The 19046-nt window shown below is 45.5% G+C and overlaps 2 protein-coding genes across 2 annotated transcripts; both read left to right on the top strand.

Moving 5' to 3' along the window:
• Positions 1-1213: 1213 nt before the first annotated feature.
• On the top strand, positions 1214-4132 carry myct1b (myc target 1b). The gene is made up of 2 exons (XM_077562839.1): positions 1214-1310; positions 2940-4132. The coding sequence occupies exons 1-2, from the start codon at positions 1256-1258 to the stop codon at positions 3422-3424; spliced, it is 540 nt and encodes a 179-aa protein (XP_077418965.1). The 5' UTR covers positions 1214-1255; the 3' UTR covers positions 3425-4132.
• A 634-nt stretch (positions 4133-4766) lies between these two features.
• Positions 4767-18969, top strand: tulp4b (TUB like protein 4b). The gene is made up of 16 exons (XM_077562828.1): positions 4767-4930; positions 5437-5658; positions 7040-7309; positions 7588-7716; positions 8365-8526; positions 8826-9006; positions 9157-9264; positions 9397-9554; positions 9665-9889; positions 9984-10218; positions 11603-11726; positions 12017-12161; positions 12391-12484; positions 12873-13016; positions 13241-16431; positions 17274-18969. Exons 2-16 carry the CDS (start codon positions 5641-5643, stop codon positions 17388-17390), a joined length of 5301 nt encoding a protein of 1766 aa, XP_077418954.1. The 5' UTR covers positions 4767-4930; positions 5437-5640; the 3' UTR covers positions 17391-18969.
• The last annotated feature ends 77 nt before the right edge of the window (positions 18970-19046 follow it).

The following is a 19046-nucleotide window of genomic DNA, read 5'->3' as shown; positions in this document are numbered from 1 at the left end:
GCAAACTTGCCTTCTCACAATTTTGCTTCATTTGTTGTTTTTATCTTATTTCATAAGCATTTCATACAGTTTAGTAGTTCACCGTACAATTTCATGAAGGGAGATAGCGCCGCATGATTTGTATTCGTTACTAGAAGCTAATGCTAATACTTTCCAGCAGTGACATTACCAGATACTAATGCTAATAATGCACTTACCCATTGCTAATATACTGTGAGAGGCACATTATTACCAGAAGCTAATGCTAATACTTTTTAGCAGTCACACTATTACTCAACATTAATACTGATAATGTATTTAGCCAATGCTAATACGTCAGCGGTAACATTACTAGAAGCTAATGCTAATACTTTTCAGCAGTCACGCCTTTACTCAACACTAATACCAATAATGTATTTAGCCAATGCTAATACGTCAGCGGTAACATTACTAGAAGCTAATGCTAATACGTCAGCGGTAACATTACTAGAAGCTAATGCTAATACTTTTCAGCAGTCACACCTTTACTCAACACTAATACTAATAATGCACTTAGCCAATGCTATTACATGCTAGCACTGCCGCTGTCCTTACAATACAATTTTTGCCACAGTGCTTTGGCCGTCAATTCATTAGGATATGGAACGCTTGTGTTGGGTGGTATTTAGTAGCTTCACTGATGTCGCAATCTAGCAAAATTCACATAGAATTTTGCAAAATACGTAGCTAGGTAGCGATTTACTTGTTTAATTTTACAATTGATGGATAGGGAGGCATCAGACCCAAATATTTGCATACAAACAAGTGAATTTTCCATCATTTTTGTAGGTAGCTCTGAAGCTATGAGCAAATAGTACACAACGTCGAGTGTTCTCCAACGGTTAGCGGTATTCTTTTGTGGTTTTGAGCTGGAGTGAATTGGAAAACACAGCAACAATGGAAGGAAATCCCCACAGAGACCGAGAGCTTGATAGCCAGCAGAGGCACCAGTGATGGACGCCTAGATTTGTGAAACTTTTTCTCTTTAGGACGCATATTTGAGGGGGAAATAGTTTGAAAAAGCATCAGAGTGGCGAGTGGGCCATTGTTTCATCAAGACGGGTATCGATCCAGAGGAAATGATGCCAAAGGGAAACAACCCTATGTGGCACCTAGATAAGCTATGCTAATTTTAAAAGGGAGGAAGGAAGCATGACCGCAAAGTTTCCTCCACAGCGACTGGACAAAGTGTGCAAGAAGCAGAAGCTCGTCTTGAAGGTGGAAAGGCTGGGAAAAGATGGCACGTAACGAAACACATCCGTTTTTGCAAATACTCAAATCTTTTAATACATGTGAGTACGACTCTGTTGGTTGATTTCTATTGTTTTCGATCTAACACACATACTTTATATAACATGTAAACTATATTTGGAGCATAGCCAGCAGGATGTATTGTTGACCTGAACGACAATGCCGTTCTTATTACTGTGCTTCTTTTAGCAGCTGTAGTATAGCTCTGTATTCCTTATGTTTGGTACATCTATATCTACCTTTTTCTTCTTCTTCTTCTTTTTTTTTTTTAAATAACAGCTTTATATATTTTTTTACAAATGTTGGCTCCTGTTAAGGTCACATTTGTTTACGTAATAAAAAGAAAAGAAAATAACAAGCACAAAAATTCATATCCCATTTTTACAAGATCTCTAGATGAACAATTCTTCTTTTCGTTTCGGGTTTTCCCTTCAGGGGTCGCCACAGCTATGGGTCTAAAATCCTTGAAAAAATACATTTAAAAAAATTGAATGTATAACATTAAAGCAATAAAAACGTCTGTTTTTAATGTATAGCCATAAAAATAGATTTTCAAAAAAAGTAACAATTTTTAAAAAAATATATAATTTAAAAATCAATTTTCTAGATTTTTTCTATTTATTTGCTTATTTTAAGAATAAAAATATATATTGTAAAATGAAAATAAATATATAGAATTAAAAGGACAGTTTGATACAATTATCTAATTTTGTCTTTTTTATTTTTATTTTTTTTTTCAAATGTTCAGAGTATATCCTGCCATGTTAAGCCCACACAGCAGCGGAGGTGATGTAAGCTTTTATGTAAGATGCCAACTATAGCAGCACAGCCACATCAGTCGAAGACGGCGGTTGGTAGCTGACGTGGGCTGTCTACGGCATGCACAAATTCAAAACTCATTTAAAAATAATCAGGAGAAAAACAGAAAAAAACAGCGGCAGTGTTAATTTTGAAACAAAATTTGAATTTAGTTTTAGTTAGTCTTTCAACAAAAATCTAAATTTTAGTCATAATTTAGTCATCTGATTGGATTTTAGTCATAATGTAATTTTAGTCGACGAAAATAAATTTATTTTAGTCAACTAAAAAAGAGCAACTTTAGTCAACCAAATTGACAGTATAGACAATATTTTCCTTCAGCATACATTTAAACTTTTATAAAGAAAATGATAACACACCTATTTGTAACTGTAGTTTAACACGCATTTAATACAACCTAAAAACCTAACCTAACTAACCTAAATAAAAAAAAGTGCATAATTGCTTGAGATCAATCTTACAGTTGCACAATGAATGTCAACATGTTAGAACATTAAATAAAGTGCAGTGAACAGTTTCTGAGTGGTTGTGTGAATTTTCGTCACTGCTTTGTTTTCATTTTCGTTTTAGTCATTGACGAAATTGTCAGGTCAATTTTAGTTATCGTCTTAATGAATGGCTTCTATTTTAGTTTTGGTTTAATTTTCGTTTGAAAAAAAAAATTTCGGGACAAAAGTTTTGAATTATCACTGGCCAGCAGCAGACGTTTCATCACAACATATATATATATATATATATACACTATAAAAAAAAATTCTAGATTTCCAAAAATCTGAGAACAGAACATTTACATACCGATGCCCCGTACTGGCGTATCGAGGCCTCAAGACTCTGCATTGTCTTCCTTCCAGCTGACATGATTCTGGCCTTCTGCTTGTCGGTGCTGGTGGGCCTGCTCCTGGGCGCCCTGGTCTACGTCCTGCTGACTTGGGCGTCCCGTCGCAGAGCCACCGCCCGCATCACCCGACGCTCCCGCAAGAAACGCGGCAAGTCCTCGCGCTCCCAAATCCCGCCGGACGGCCAGCTGGGCCTCTACCGGAGCACTTTCCTCAGCGTCTACCGTCAGCCCTCGCTGGAGCCGGTGGGACCTCTGGGGAGCAAACCGGGACCTGAGACGTCCACGTTCCGACCTCTGCCCAGGAAAGGCAGTCTGGAGATGGGTGAGGACACCCAGCTGAGCCCGCCCGAGGACTCGGCCGATTCGGCGGCCCTGGTTCCCGACAAGCGGAACTCCTTCTGGCTGGGTGGGAACGGACTCAAGGGGTTTCTGCCGTCGCAGACGCCACCGCCGGCCTACAACAGCATCATCCACGCTTTCCAAGAGTCCTGCACTTGAAGCCAGCCACAGTCAAGTAATCTAGACTTTGAAATGCTATCCGAGGGGAAAGGGTTACTTTCAAGACCCTGTCAAGTCAATTTTGAGATTTGTTTTTAAACTGAGTTCATGACATTTTTAAAAACTGCCTTTAGAACATCCCTCCGATAGCTTAAAGCTAACATAAATGGGAAAATCCCATTACATGCTAACGGTTAGCATCAATAGTGGCAAAAACAGATATTATTCTTTACGAAAAACGAATTTTGTACAGTAACTTACTGAGTAGTAGGAACAGAAGGAATCTATTCTCTTTAGTCTGCACTATAAAGTACTGCCCCCCGGTGGCCAAGGCGGGGCACACCAGAAGGAGCGCAACACTGAATTCGATTGCAGCATTAAATCATGATGCACAAACTCTTTTATATTTTACATTCTATTTATTTTGTTATTACTTTGTGTTTCTCCCTTTAAAAAAAAAAATCTGGGCCAAAATGCTTTCATGGCATTTCCATTAATTTCAATGGGGAAAGATGATTTGGAGATATGAATGTTTTGAGTGTGGTGGGGGAACAAATGAAACTTTTATCTCGTGCCACCACTGTACATTACACACGTGTAGTGATAAAATCTGAAAACGTGCACGTAGTGACTACGTTTACATGCTGTCAATATTCGGCCTGTCTGACATTAATACATGAATGATTTATGTTTAATAAATGTTCCAGAGAAAAATGAAAGCGTATTTTTTATTATTAGCTACATTGCGGTATACTTTTTTTTTGTAGGTGAAGATCTGACCTCTGTTACCACTGTATTATTTAATTAAAAAAAAAAAACATTCATGGCAGATATACTGTAGATTCACAGTTCCAAGATTCTCCACCATTTTGGATGATTTAACACACGAGTTAACCTTAAATCCATTTTAGCAGACATCGGACAGCCTCGGTACTTAAATAACATATCTAAATGTTTTCATTTTAGAGTTTGCCAACATTATGGTCTCTGGGTCGGGGAAATCAGTCAAAAATGGCGGTGCCCCCCCCCCCCCCCCCCAAAAAAAAATATAGATAAAAAATACAAATAATAAAATAATAATCACATTTTAGGAAGTACTTTTGAAAATACCATCATTAAAAACTGGAGGATGCCCAGTGGGATAAATTGTCTTTGTCTTTACTTTTAATTTCTACATAGCACAGGTTGCCAGTTACGCGAAAACCCCCATTTCCCTCTCATGTGACCCAAACTCTGATTAAAAATGCTCTAAAATTAGATTTAACCACGCAAAAAAATCGACCTCACAAGTACCCCGGGCACATCGACATAGTATTTTTCATCTCAACTGAGTCAGACTTGCAGTGAATGCGTCTCGCAGGCTGATGGCAACCCGCGCGGGAGGCACAACCCCCCCTCCCTCACCCTCCCATAAAAAAGTGCGCAAATAACGGGGGGAGCGGACTGCAAAGGCAACACGCTCGCTGCAGCCAGCCAGCGTCTGGGTCGGGACCGTCCGCAGCTCCGGTACGTACGTACGACTGCATCCTGCTTGTCCTTGGAATGCACATTTCCATGACTGTGGCTAAATGGCGCTGGTCTTTTATTATTTTATTTGTTTTCCAGCGTGAGCATATCTGCTGTAACCCCCCCTCCCCTCCCACTCACTCAAAACGCGAATGCACGTAATTTCTCCTGTGAACATGTATGAGGTGAAAAAATGATGGTCTGCATGCGAGGCATTCATTCGGCTGTGTGATGATGTCAGAATGAGATGAACAGACTGTGTTAGTACCCATGGAGACGGGCCAATTCTATCAATGCGGAGGTGCTGTTGCATAGAGACAGTGAGACACACACACACACATTATATATATATATATATAAATAAACAGTAACTCAAGGTTGATGCAGCTGCGAATAATGAATATTCAACATGGACGACATCCCTCATCCTGTGCACGGGATTTAAAAAAAAATCAAAAATCTTCTTCCTTCTCTCTTATCTAAATAACAATTATCCATTGCAACAGGAGCGAGACAATATGGGATGGGCTAGTGGCGTCAAACTCTGAGCGGAATGGTCGCCAAGCCTCTCTCTACCTGCCGTCTGCCCGTGAGTGACTGACGTGAAGATCAGAAAGACAGAAAAGCCAGCAGATAGCCAGCGTCCACCTTGAGGGCTTTTCATCTGAATGGAAACATGGACGCCTTCCACGGAGGCTTTTTGACTCAACATGTCCAGAAGCTATGAGGTAAGTTGGTCACGCTATTCTGCAAGTATCGTGCTCGCATAGTCAGCAGAATCTGTCTAAACACGGGCTCTGGGTAACAGCTATATGGTCGTCCGCATAGTTTGGAATACATGCATCGGCTATGCAGCTGTTGTTGAGGGGGAAGGGATGAAATAAGCCCAAATGAATACAGGTTCTAAGTAAAGCTATGCAGTCGTCCCCATAGTCGTCGAATCCATCAGCATTAAATCCAGGTTCAGGTAAAGCTAAGCAGCTGTCCACATTGTCAGTTGAATCTGTCAAAAACCTAAGTTGACACAGATAAGCGCATGTTCCAAATAAAGCTATGCGGGCCCGTCTGCATAACCGATTGAATCTGCCAAAAATCGAACTTGAAACAGATAAGAACAGGATCCGGATAAAGCTAAGCGACTGTCGGCTGGTCAGTTTATTGTGTCAAAAATTTAAATCAACAAGGATAAATGCAGGCTTCTGACAAAGCTATGCAGCCACCAGCATCGTTGATTGAATCAGTCAGAAAGCTAAATTAACCCTCTACTCCCATCCACAGACTGTTTAGTCCATAAAAAAATCGGAATTGGCTTAGATGAGCACAAAATTTGGACTAAAGCTATGCGGTCGTCCATAGATTTAGCTGAATCTGAATCAGCAAATAAAAATGGAAGATCTGGATTAAGCTTTGTCGTCATAATTGGTTGAATTAAGGAAACGGAATTAACTGAAATACTGTATGTATAGGGCTATGCGACCATCATCGAATAGTCGGTTGAATTTGAAAAAAAAAATGTTAACACAAATAAATAAATGTTCCAGTAAATCAATGCAGCCATCAACATGGTCATTTGAATCCATCACAAATCAAAATTCTATGGAAAAATGCAGACTTAAGATAAAGCTATGTGGCCATTGGCGTAGCCAGAAAAATATGTGCGTGTGTGTGTGATGTGAATACTGATGAGTGCAGGCTCAGGGAAAAGCTATGCGGCTGTCCGGATAGACCTTAAATTGATCAGAAATCTAAACTAACACAGATAAATGCCTGCTCTGGATGAAGCTATGTGGCCACTTACATAGTTTTTGAATTTGTATCAGAATCAATGTAAATGTACACAAACACTGATTCCGATAAAGCTATGTGGCAAAAGTCGAATAGTCGGTTGAATCAGTGAAAAATGACTTATTTGAAACCCTGAGCCCGTTTTGAAACCCAAACATAACCCTAATTTGAAACCCTAAACCAGAATTTGAAACACTAACGTTCACCCAGCATTCAATTCTGGGCCACCTGTAGGCTACCGTTCGCCGTTTGTTTGAAGTGTACCTAATGAAGTGTCCGGCGAGGCTGGCCTAACACGACTTGGGTCGGCGTGTCTCCGTGCAGCCGGGCCACTCAGTAGGGATGTTGGCGGCTGTGGAACACGGTCCCATCCTGTGCAGCGACTCCAACATCCTGTGCCTGTCGTGGAAGGGCCGCGTGCCCAAGAGTGAGAAGGACAAGCCCGTGTGCCGCCGGCGTTACTACGAGGAGGGATGGCTGGCCACGGGCAACGGCCGCGGCGTGGTGGGCGTCACCTTCACATCCAGCCACTGCCGCAGGGACAGGAGCACCCCGCAGAGGATCAACTTCAACCTCAGGGGACACAACAGCGAGGTACAACGTACGCGCACTCTTGGCGTTTTAGCATGAATACCAAAAAGGTACCAAATTAACCGATGGCTACCAAAGCATAGAAGAGAAAATGAAAAGAGGGCACGAAATGGAACAGAAATGTACCAAATGAATGAACAAGAGGGTAACAAAACAGAGAACAGGAAATGACATCATCCCATACACACATTGATTTGACCAAGCAGATGCTAACCTCAATAGCATGCGGCTAACAACTAGTAGATGTGAGTGATTGTTTTTGCTACGCGTTTGCGTCACAGGTAGTGCTGGTGCGCTGGAACGAACCCTTCCAGAAGTTGGCCACGTGTGACATGGAGGGAGGAATTTTCGTGTGGATTCAATACGAGGGAAGATGGTCGGTGGAACTGGTCAACGATCGGGGAGCCCAAGTAAGTCTTTGCCGTTTAGAGCATTCGCCCCAAGGACACACAAGTACAGTCGCTTGAACAACTGGGATAACGCAAGTTACCAAGTTCTTCATCCGAATGTAACCAAACCACTTTTTGGTCCAAACCACCAGTACTCTACTTTCACGCTGATGTTGACAAAAAGTGAATCAGTAGGTAACCCTGTGTCAAATTTTTGTCCGCCTTCATGTTGACAAATGGTCCATAACTATGCAACCCTAGGTCAAGTTTCTACGGTACTACTACACTTTGTCAACAATTTGGTTCAGTTCTTCATTTGCAATATGATGACAATCACTTAATTCCTATGTAACGATGTGTCAACTTTATGATCAATGGTCTTTTTGGTCTAAGTACTACAATTTCATTGTGAAGGTCAATTCCTTTCCAACCATGTGTCAAGTTTTCGGTCCTTATGAACCTTGTGCCAATTTATCGGTCCAGTGGTCCACCTACACCATAAACATTGACAAAAGGTCAACTCCTATGAAACCACGTGTCAACATTTTTGTCTGTTACTCTTCTGTCGTCAGCAATGTTGACAAGGTCAACCACGCTGGGAAGCATGTGTCAACTTTTGGGCCCGCAGCGTACCATCCCGCGTTCTGACCGTTGTACGGTGTGCTGCAGGTGAGCGACTTCACGTGGTCCCACGACGGCACTCAGGCTCTAATCGCCTACCGCGATGGTTTTGTGCTGGTGGGCTCGGTCAGCGGGCAGCGGCACTGGTCCTCTGAGATCAACCTGGAGAGCCAGATCACGTGCGGCATCTGGACGCCCGACGACCAGCAGGTCCACACACACACATCCTCCCGGTTCTATTTTTGTGGGACCAACTCATTGACGTAATGCATTTCCTAGCCCCTTCACCTAACCACAACCATTACAAATGATTGCCTTAACCCCAACCATAACCCAATTCAAACCTAAACTCTACAACCAAGTCTTGACTCTTAAAAAGAGGTCTAAACTTGTGGAGCCCAGCAAAATGGCTCCACAAGGGCAGGTGGGCCCCACAACTCCACAACAAGCCCTGTGACAAATAGCAAAAACCGGTATGAAGCTGCACTCACATACGAGGCGCATTTCAGGTGTTGTTCGGAACGGCCGACGGCCAGGTGATCGTGATGGACTGCCACGGCCGCATGCTGGCGCACGTGCTGCTGCACGAGTCCGACGGGATCGTAGGCATGTCCTGGAACTGCCCCGACTTCCTGGTGGAGGACAGCACGGAGAGCGACACCGACTTCGACGACAACTTCCTGCCTTTAGGTACTGGGGCCGCAATCTTTTGTCTTCGTATACTCAGTGAAGCGCCGTGTAAGGAATCGTAATCATGCAGTGACAGCAGCTGTCGTGTTGGTCAGAAGAAAAATTCTGGACAGGCTACTATTTAGTGAGGCTTTTTGTTGTTTCGTCTAGTGCGGCGAGTGAAGCCTTTGTTGACGGTCACCTTCTTGTCGGGAGAAATCAGCTTGATGAACAACTACGATGACCTGTCTCCCGCAGTCATTCGCTCGGGTTTGAAAGGTATGACCACATTGGAGTCTACGTACCATACATCTGAGGAGTAGTGACTTCCTCCACAATTAGCGTCTTTATGGTCTTGCTCCAAAATACTGTACATGACTGGAACATAAAATATCCCCCCTGCGTTTCCAGACGTAGAGGCACAGTGGTGTTCCCAGGGCGACCTCCTGGCCGTGGCCGGCATGGAGAGACACGGGCTGCCTTCGGATGCCGGCGTGAACAGGAACGCTCTGGTTAAGTTCTACAACGTGCAAGGGGAACACATCTACACACTGGAAACACCTGCGCAGGTACCAAAGTCAAAACTTTAGCTACTTCCTTTTAGCCAGCAATCTGGTCGAAGGTGCTGACTAAACAGAACTCTTGCTACCCTGACTTGATACTGATTCGGTGGTTTCAGAGGCCCATCACCACCATCTGCTGGGGCCACCGGGACTCGCGCCTGTTCCTGGCATGCGGTCCGGCCCTGTACGTGGTGCGCGTGGAGCACCGTGTGGCCAGCCTGCAACTGCTGTGCCAACAGGGCATCGCCAGCGCCCTGCGAGAGGAGAAGGATGTGGGCAAGCTCAACATGCCCTCTCTGCTCTGTTCCTACGTCACCACCGCCTTCATCCCCACCATCAAGGTGCCGCCCGACAACTGCCCTCCTTTCCACAACGAGACCATTTGAGTTTGGTGGCGTGCCGAACTAAAGGCTGCGATACGTTTTTTTGTCATAGCCCCCGATTCCAGACCCCAACAACATCCGGGACTTTGTCAGCTACCCGACGACGGGCAACGAACGGCTCCACTGCACCATGAAGCGGGCGGAGGACAGCCCCGAAGCTGGTGGCCCATGCTACACCCTGTACTTGGAGTACCTGGGAGGGCTGGTGCCCATCCTGAAGGGCCGGCGTATCAGCAAATTGAGGCCTGAGTTTGTCATTATGGATCCCAAAACTGACAGCAAAGCGGGTGAGTAGGGTGCACTTAAGAAAACCACATTGGATTGATTAAATCGTTTCCTTTTAGGAAAGTGCAACATCAGTTGTTTGACTTATTTGCACATATTCAATTAGCTGCATTGTATTGCATTCATTTACAAGAACTAAATCATTAAAGTCGGATGTACAGATGTAACAAGACACATACCTTTCATCATGTCAATCCATAGGATGTTCTCTCAAACATTTTGTTTTTTGCCAAATCATTTAGATGTTCTTTCTGGTCCACAGTGGTTTTCTCTTTGGAACTCTGCCAATGGATGTCCTTTTTGCCCAGTCTCTTTTTTATTGTTAAGTAGGGTGATTATATTCCCATTTCCAAAAAAAAAGAGGACACTTGCCCCGGCCTTGAAATTGTGGTACCAGTTGCAGTTATACACGTCTATTAGTCACGCAATGCCAACTGGACATTTTCATGAATTTATAAAACCCCGGACGGCCAAACAGGACGAAAGAAAATGTTCTATCCTCCCAAATTTCCTACCAAAAGTTCCTATTGTTAAGTCGTGAACACTGACCTTAACCGAGGCAAGGGAGGTCTGCAGTTCTGTAGATGTCGTCCTGCGTTTCTTTGTGACCTCCTGGATGAGTTGTCGCAGTGCTCTTGTGGTCATTTCTGTCGGTTCACCGCTCCAGGGAAGGTTTGCCACTGTTCCATGTTTTCTCCATTTGTCAATAACAGCTCTGATTGTGGATCGCTGGAGTCCTACAGCTTTAGAAATGGCGCTGTAAGCCTTTACAGACTCATCTGTTCTTAAATTTCTTTGGATCGTGGAACTTTAGCTTTTGTAAAGATCTTTTGACCAAGTTCATTTTGAAGTGGTTCTTGATTGAACAGGTCTGGAAGTAATCAAGCTTGGGTGTGGTCAATTTCACTGAGCTTTCCCCAAAAACCGGATTGGCCACAGTTAATTCATGATTTAACAAGTGGGCAAGTACTTTTTCCACACACGGCCAGATAACTCTGAATATTTTTTTTTTTTTGTCAGCTCAGCGCAACTGAATTGGAAGAATAAGAATGGCTGACTCAGCACTTGAAAGCAAAGCACGGTCTCTCTTTACACTACTTTGCAACAACAAGCTCACTCTTGATGCCTTAAACCAGTGGTTCTCAACCGCGGCCCTCGAGTATCCAGCCTGTTTTCCATGTGTCCCACAAGCAACGCAGGTGTTTCAAACGATGAGCTAATCGGCAAGCTCCGCATGAAGCCTGACAACGATCCTCAACTGTGTTTGCTGGGGAGACATGGAAAACAGGCTGGTATTTGAGGTACTGGGGCTGAGAAGCAGTGCCTGAGAACCAGTGTCTGAGAACCAGCGACTTAACTCAACTGTGTTCTGGTGGTTCCCCTTAGAGGAGGTGTGCGTCAACCCCATGATATCATACGCCGATAGCTGCAACTGCTCCGACTCCAGCGACGTTGAGCTGAGCGACGAATGGGTCGGGAAGAAGTCACCAAAGTTCTCCCGGGGAAACAGGTAGGTCTAACTATGAATTCATACATGGGCTCTGCCGTGAATAGCGAGTAATTTATGCCCCTCCTCCAAATGTTTGTAATTGCCTATATTAATAGTTTAAACTGCAAAGTCACCACATAAAACTTATTTGACAACATTACTCTTTTAAATAAATGCTATAAAAGGTGCCCTAGCTAGCCTGATGATGCTAACATTTATGGAAAATTTAATAGGAATGCAAGAAATTATCTTAGTAAATGTACTACATAATCTCGTTATCTTCTGTAAATTCCATTACTTTTGCTCCATAGAATGAACTTGGAACCACGCAAATCTCCTAAACTGTCCCGCCCCCACCAAGAGGGCCAGCGGTCACCACGTTTGCCATCCAAGAAGCCTCCGGTTCGATCCCCCAGCCTAACGCGCCGGGAGTTTTCCATGGACGGACTCACCGAGGTACCACACGCGCTGGCCACACATTGCATACCTCAGCAAAACAAGTACTAGTGGGGGTCTTTGGTTTACGACCGTGTTCTATCTTAATTGATACATATTTGGGTGCACTGTTAGTAACCTCCAAAATGTAAGTCGAGATTGTCATAAACCTAAGTCCCCCTGTACAGGATTTTTAGCATAATTATGTTTTTTTTGGTTTATGACTGTCTTCCATCATTGTACTCTCTAGCACAACTACCTGGCTCAGGTCACATCCAACATCTGGGGGACCAAGTTCAAAATTGTGGGACTGGCTTCGTTCTTGCCCGCCAATCTCGGTGCAGGTAAGTGTCGTAAAAAAAGAAAAAAAAACAGAACTTAAATTTTAAATACATCATCAGTGCTTTAGTTCATCGTCGTTTAAGAACTGAATGGCACAGGCAAGTACAGTTTGATCAATGTAAATTATTATGCGACATAAATGGCTTATGCCAACGACATGATTTTTTCTTTCTTTCACATTGGTGTCATGCACAAGGCAGTTTGGCCATAAAAAATCAGGATGATTTTGAGATTTAGAACCCCTTTCAGATCAAGTCTGTAAAGTCGGTCAGATGACTCAAAAAAAAAAAGAACATTTATCTTGTGTTTTTGGGTGTGCAGCTACTTAATACAATATGCCTGAATCAACTAGTCGACATGGTCAATTGTTGATGTATTTGTGTATTTCAGTCATCTACAAGACGAGCCTGCTTCATTTGCAACCGCGGCAGATGACCATTTACCTCCCGGAGGTGCGCAAGATAACGCATGACTTCATGAGCCTGCCCGTGTTCAACTCCAACGTATTCAGCGAAGACGAGGATGACTTGCCAGGTTTATCATGCATCAACACCTGATATGTATTTTGTTTGTCAAAAGCAGAGATGGGAAAGGAACTTGCACTTAAGTAGAAGTAAAGATACTTGTGTTAAAAAAAAAAGAATGGTAAAAGTAGAAGTAACTGTACTGATTCAACTGCTGAACCCTGAAAACTTAAAAGTACAGATTTATTTATACCAATAGCTATAAGGCACTAACAGCTTTCTCTCTCTGTGAAGTGATGGGCTCATCGTCAGGAGATAACCCGCCCTGCACAGTCAACATCCCCATCGCTCCCATCCACAGTCCGGCTCAAGCCATGTCGCCAACTCAGAGCATTGGCCTGGTCCAGTCTCTCCTGGCCAATCAGAACATTCAGCTTGATGTCCTTACCAACCCCACGACAAATGCAGCGGCGGCTGCTGCAGCGGCGGCCGCGTCTGTCTCCGTCCCTGTTTCCAACCACAACCCAGACCCCCCTGTTGCCGCACCGTTTCCTGTTCCGACCAGATACCCAAACCCTGGACAGGTGATCTTCAACGGGCTTGAGATGGGTCCGCTTCTCCCCGGCACGCTACCTCCCCCGCCACCGCCACACCATCTCCCGCCCCAGCCGCGTTCACAGCCGCCTCGGCAACTGCAGCAGCAGTCCAGGCAGCAGCCGCAACCGCCGCAGGCCCAGCAGCAGCAACGCCATCATCTTCAGCAGCTTCACCACCAGCAGCCTCCGCATCAGCAGCAGCACCAGGTCCAGCAGCACCAAAAGATGCCGCAGAATCCACCACCGGTGGCGGGGGACCACCAGTTTCAGCAGCAGCAACAGATCCAACAGCAGCAGCAGCAAATGCAGATGCAGCATGAACAAATGCAACAGCAGCAGCAGCAGATGCACCATCAGCAGCAGCAGATTCGCCAGCAGATTCAGGAGATGAGACAGCAACAGCAGCAGCTCCAGCAGCAGCACCAACAGATCCAGCAGCAGCACCAACAAATGCAGAGGCAGCACCAGCAAATGCAGCAGCAGCTGAAGATGCAAATGACACTGCCCCCAGCACCCACCGGCTATCCCACCATTTCCCTGCAGCAGATACATCTCCTGCCCCCACTTCCTCCACCGCCCATCACCGAGCCCGGACTGGATCGAGAGCACATGTTGAAGCCTAGCTTGCCCCGGACTTTACCCCCTTCCTTTATTACCAGAGATGGTGGATCTGTGGCAATTCAGGTGAGGAAGGTGAATCCTCCTCCTCCGTACCCGGGTACGGTGGCATCTGCGGCAGCCACAGCAGAGGCAACCGCCCAAACACTGGTCACTAACTGCGATAGCCCCAGCATCCTGGCTCCGGAAACCTGCCTGAAGAAAGACGACTTTTTGCTTCAGCCGGTGAGCATACAGTACCCGACGCCTCTCGGGTATGAAAGGATCACAACGTTTGACAGCAGCGGTAACGTGGAGGAAGTCTGCCGCCCCCGAAGGCGCCTCGTCCGCAACCAAAATGCATACACTGCCCACGGCTCGGCCACGCTGAAGGTAACCTCCTCGGAGAATAAAAAGATTCATCTTCCGTACAGCTCAGCAACACTCAGCCGTCTGTCAGTTCCACGGTACTCCATACCGAGCGGCGACCCACCCCCTTATCCCGATCCGGCCAATCAAGTCCCGGCAACCCTTGTTCCTCCACCGCAGAGAATGGAAAGCAGTCTGATCCATGCCACTCTGCGCCGCGACCGCCGTGACGTGACGCTCAAAGTTCCAGCCATGATGGACAGCTCCAGGACACTTCCCACCAAGGCCAAGATGAACAACACGTTGGGTTTGACCTACCAGCAGAGGTTGCCCACAGCACTGTATACTTGCACCCAGTGCAGCAGTAACAGTAGCAGTACCAGTGTTAGTGTTAGCGGCGGTGGCACATCCAGTAGCGGTATTGCGGGTGGCACAGTGGTCAGGCAAGACTTCCCCCCAGGGAAAGGAGCACACCATAGCACAATCATTGTGCACTCCAAAAGCGCCTCCCAGTCATCTTACAGCCTCCTGGGATCCATGGACACCAGCCGGGACAGAACTGTGTACGTCAACTCCGCCTTCACAGAGGACGAGACTCTGAGTCAGCACTGTCACCTGGACAAATCTGTCCGGCAGATGACCCTTGGTGACGTCGGCCTCACAGCAAAACGCCCCCCGCCGTACCGGTGGGACGCCTCTGCTGCGGAGGAATTCTGGCTTGCCCCAGAACAAACCATGCTGCCGCCCCCGCCACCCCCTCACAAACCCCCTCCTCTCATCCTCGGCCAGGCCCAGCACTTGGATGTGACCCGGTTACCATTTGTCCTCACAACTAAGCCGCCGTCCAGTCCCAGCACAAGCACCCTCACATTCCCATCAGGGTACCAGATTTCCCTCTCCCCCTTCCCTCCCGCTGTGGGCCACGGTAGACCCCCCATGCAGACCTTACAGAACCCTCCGCCGCAATGTGCTCCAAACGAAGTGGTTCTTCCTGTTCCATTTGCTCAGCAGGACTCCAATTTGGTTTTATCAACAGGGTACTCCGCAAGTCTGGCTAACTTGGCATGCTGCACCCTGCCCCCGATGTACCCAGGGACTAGCTCCTGCGCCGGACTTCAGCTACACCCTGTCAGCCTGCATCCCTGGAACCCATACCCCTGCCCGCCACCCATGCAGGACCCTCCCGCACCTCCCCTTCCAACCAAAACTCATCAGATATTAGAGAAGCCCATTCTCTCTCCACCCCCTCCAACTGTACCACCTCCACCACCCCCTCTTCCTCCCCCACCACCACCCACAGAGTTACCCCCCTCTAAATGCACCACAGAGCATCTGGCGGAGTCTGGCAACAGCTTTCCGGAGCCATCGTCTCTCAACGAAAGTCCTGTGACTCAGGAGTCGGACCGGTTTAACAAAAAAAGCCGCAAGAGACTGGACAGCCGAGCCGAGGAGGCCAACATGTCCTCGGTGTCCAGAAAGGATGGTCGCACACTGTCGGATTTCAACTCTCTGATTGCCAGCCCGCGCCTGGGCAGCAGAGAAAAGAAGAAGCCCAAGGGACCCCGGGAGCAGCTCAACAGAACCAAGAAGATGAGCCGGGCCGCCAACGAATTCCAGGACAGCTCAGAGAGTGAGCCGGAGCTTTTCATCAGTGGCGACGAACTGATGAATCAGAACCAGAGCAGCAAGAAGAGCTGGAAGAACAAGCGTAGCCTTCGCATGGCCAGCGAGCTGGAGGAAATTAAATGCCGTAAGGCCAACGAACGGGAGGACCGCAGCTTAGGCAGCCAGGGCTTCGTCTACGTGATGGCCAACAAGCAGCCTCTGTGGAACGAAGCCACGCAGGTCTACCAGCTGGACTTTGGAGGACGGGTTACGCAGGAGTCTGCTAAGAACTTCCAGATTGAGCTGGATGGCCGACAGGTAATTTGATGGATTGATGGAAGTCATAGTTGGAAAAATAGTTCTTTGAACCTCTGTCTCATGGTCCGGAGATCCAAAGATATTCTGTGTTTATTGGGTATGATGGGTTTCCTCCCACATTCCAGCTGTCTACATGTGCCCCCCAATTCTGACTCTAAAAGCCAGTTGGGATACGCGCCAGCTCACTTGCAGTTCTAATGAGGGCAAATCCTTATAGAAGATGTAGGGATGTCACAGTTGGCAACATGATTGTGGAGTGATTAACAAGTCTGTCTCACAGTGCGAAGAACCGTGTTTGAATCGCAGCACTCCGGGTGGTCCAGCTTCTTACCACAAAAGACGCATTGGAAGTTGATTCAATATTTTTAGTCATTTGGAAAACAAGAGTACAAGGAGAACGTAGATTCAAACTTGGATCTCCAGACTTTGTGGCAGCCATAATAACCACTTCAGCGTCCACCAATTCTGGTCCTCGAGGTCCTGCAGGATTTAGAAGTTTCCGCCCACTAGCACAACTGATTCATATAATCAGCTCATCAGCATGCCTGATAACGATCCTGATCTTTAGTATCAGGTGTGTTGGTGGACGAAAACATGCCAAACTTGCAGGACTCCGGACCTCGAGGACCAGAATTGGTGAACGCTGCACTACATCTTTGCGCTGCCAACGATGCCATCTGTATTGCAAACTATGATTCTGAAAAGTCAAGATTTCACGGAAGAGGCACCTTCTTGACCTCAATTTGTTTCGAAAGTAGGAAAAGTTACGGGTGGGGTCATTAGCTTATTCATTTGCATGCTGATAATTCTTGTTCTTTAATGTTCCCCCCAAAATTGTTTAGGTGATGCAGTTCGGACGCATCGACGGGAACGCCTACATCCTGGATTTTCAGTATCCCTTCTCGGCGGTGCAGGCGTTTGCCGTGGCCTTGGCCAACGTGACTCAACGGCTGAAGTGAATTTTTTTGGATTGTTTGTTTTCACTTTAATGGCGCCGACACATCATTTTAGCATCCAAGCAGGTTTTCGGGCCATTTATCACCATTTCACATGGTCACACTTATGACATAAGCACTTTGACCCCGTATGATGAATGTTGCTCCCACGAATAAGCTACATTTTTAACTACTTCATAGTAAACGATAGCCAGAATATTACAAATTCCCATTGAAATGCAATGGCATTATTTGAGATATGTTTTGAAAGAAAACATGAAGTTTTATCAAGATAGCAAATATATAAAGTCGATTTATTTGTGTTTAAGTATTGTACATGCACTATGATGAATGTATTAATGAGTGCCAAGAGTTTGTATATTTTTTCTATCCATGTTACTTCTATGAAGTGGTGCATACATTATTAGTCTTATTAGTGGAATCTGGAAATTGTTAATTATCTTTATGGGGGCCTATACTCCAAAATGGTTTTTGCAAGCATGTGTATCCTGGTGGTCTACCCCACCCCAAGACGCACTCAAGACCCCCCCCAGGTCCATTTGTGAAACCAACCAGTTTCACAAATCGACACAAAATTTAGTGGACATATCATAACTAGACGCACGAAAAAGTTTGGGCTGGAAGCAGCCATTTTGGGTGAATTCCAGCACTTGCACTTTCATCAACTCCTACGAGGAAATTTGGCCAAATGAGTACGGCCGATGCCAAGCAGTTTTTGTTTATATCATGTAACAATTCATGACCAATTCATCATAGCCAACCGTTCATGCTATACAGCTTTCATGTAAAAAAAAAAAAGAAAACGAAAAAAAAGGCAAAAACCCAGAAGTGACTTTGTGTTGTTGTCGTTTTTAGCCAGGTGCTTGTGTGCTTGCTACTTGAATTATTCAATTTGAATGTGTCAGTCAGTACTAGCTGTGTGCTACCAACCGCAAAATAAGATCATATGCTGCAGTCCCCCCCCCCCCCCAGTACAGTGTTCCCCCTCTATTGGCCGGGGAACGGGACAGAGCCCTGAAGCGAATAGTGAAAATCCACAATTGATGTCCTTTGCAAAAGTCTCATAAATGCCAATCGATGCCACAAGATGTTGGCAATCACTTTTTTTTTCTAGACAATGCTTAATTTTTTTTAAAAAAATCAGTGAATAGCGAATATGTGGTGGAACACTGTACAGTTATGCATACATTTATACTTTTGCACAGATAAAGGTTTGTTGAGTATGTGAACATGGAAACATTACAACAGGATTCAACATGAGATATTCATGCGTTTAGGAGATTAACTGTTCGATCCGGTGCTAATGTACAAAAAAAAAAGTGCTCATTATCTGTAAAGATTTCCATTTAATGTCATGCTGCTCTATAGAGTTTTCAGTGTGTGTGTGTGTGTGTGTGCGCGTGTCTGCGGGCGCGTGTGTCGGTGCTCTGCAGTATTGAGTTATGATATACAGTAATGTTAAATTTACTTTCTCTTCCTAATTTGTGTAAAGAAGCAAGTATGAGCCGTAACCATAGATTTACATTTGACACGGACCCATAGATTGGACAAAATAAAATAAAAAAGATTTCTTCCAAACGTTTCTCATTCTACTGTCTTATTTGGTTTCCAAATCTAAATGCTGGAGCATTCCAACAAAGCTTATATTTCTGCAAGAGA

The sequence above is a fragment of the Vanacampus margaritifer genome, chromosome 1 (genome assembly GCF_051991255.1).
Source record: "Vanacampus margaritifer isolate UIUO_Vmar chromosome 1, RoL_Vmar_1.0, whole genome shotgun sequence".
Taxonomy (NCBI): Eukaryota; Metazoa; Chordata; class Actinopteri; order Syngnathiformes; family Syngnathidae; genus Vanacampus; species Vanacampus margaritifer.
This window is presented reverse-complemented; position numbering and strand designations above follow the sequence as displayed.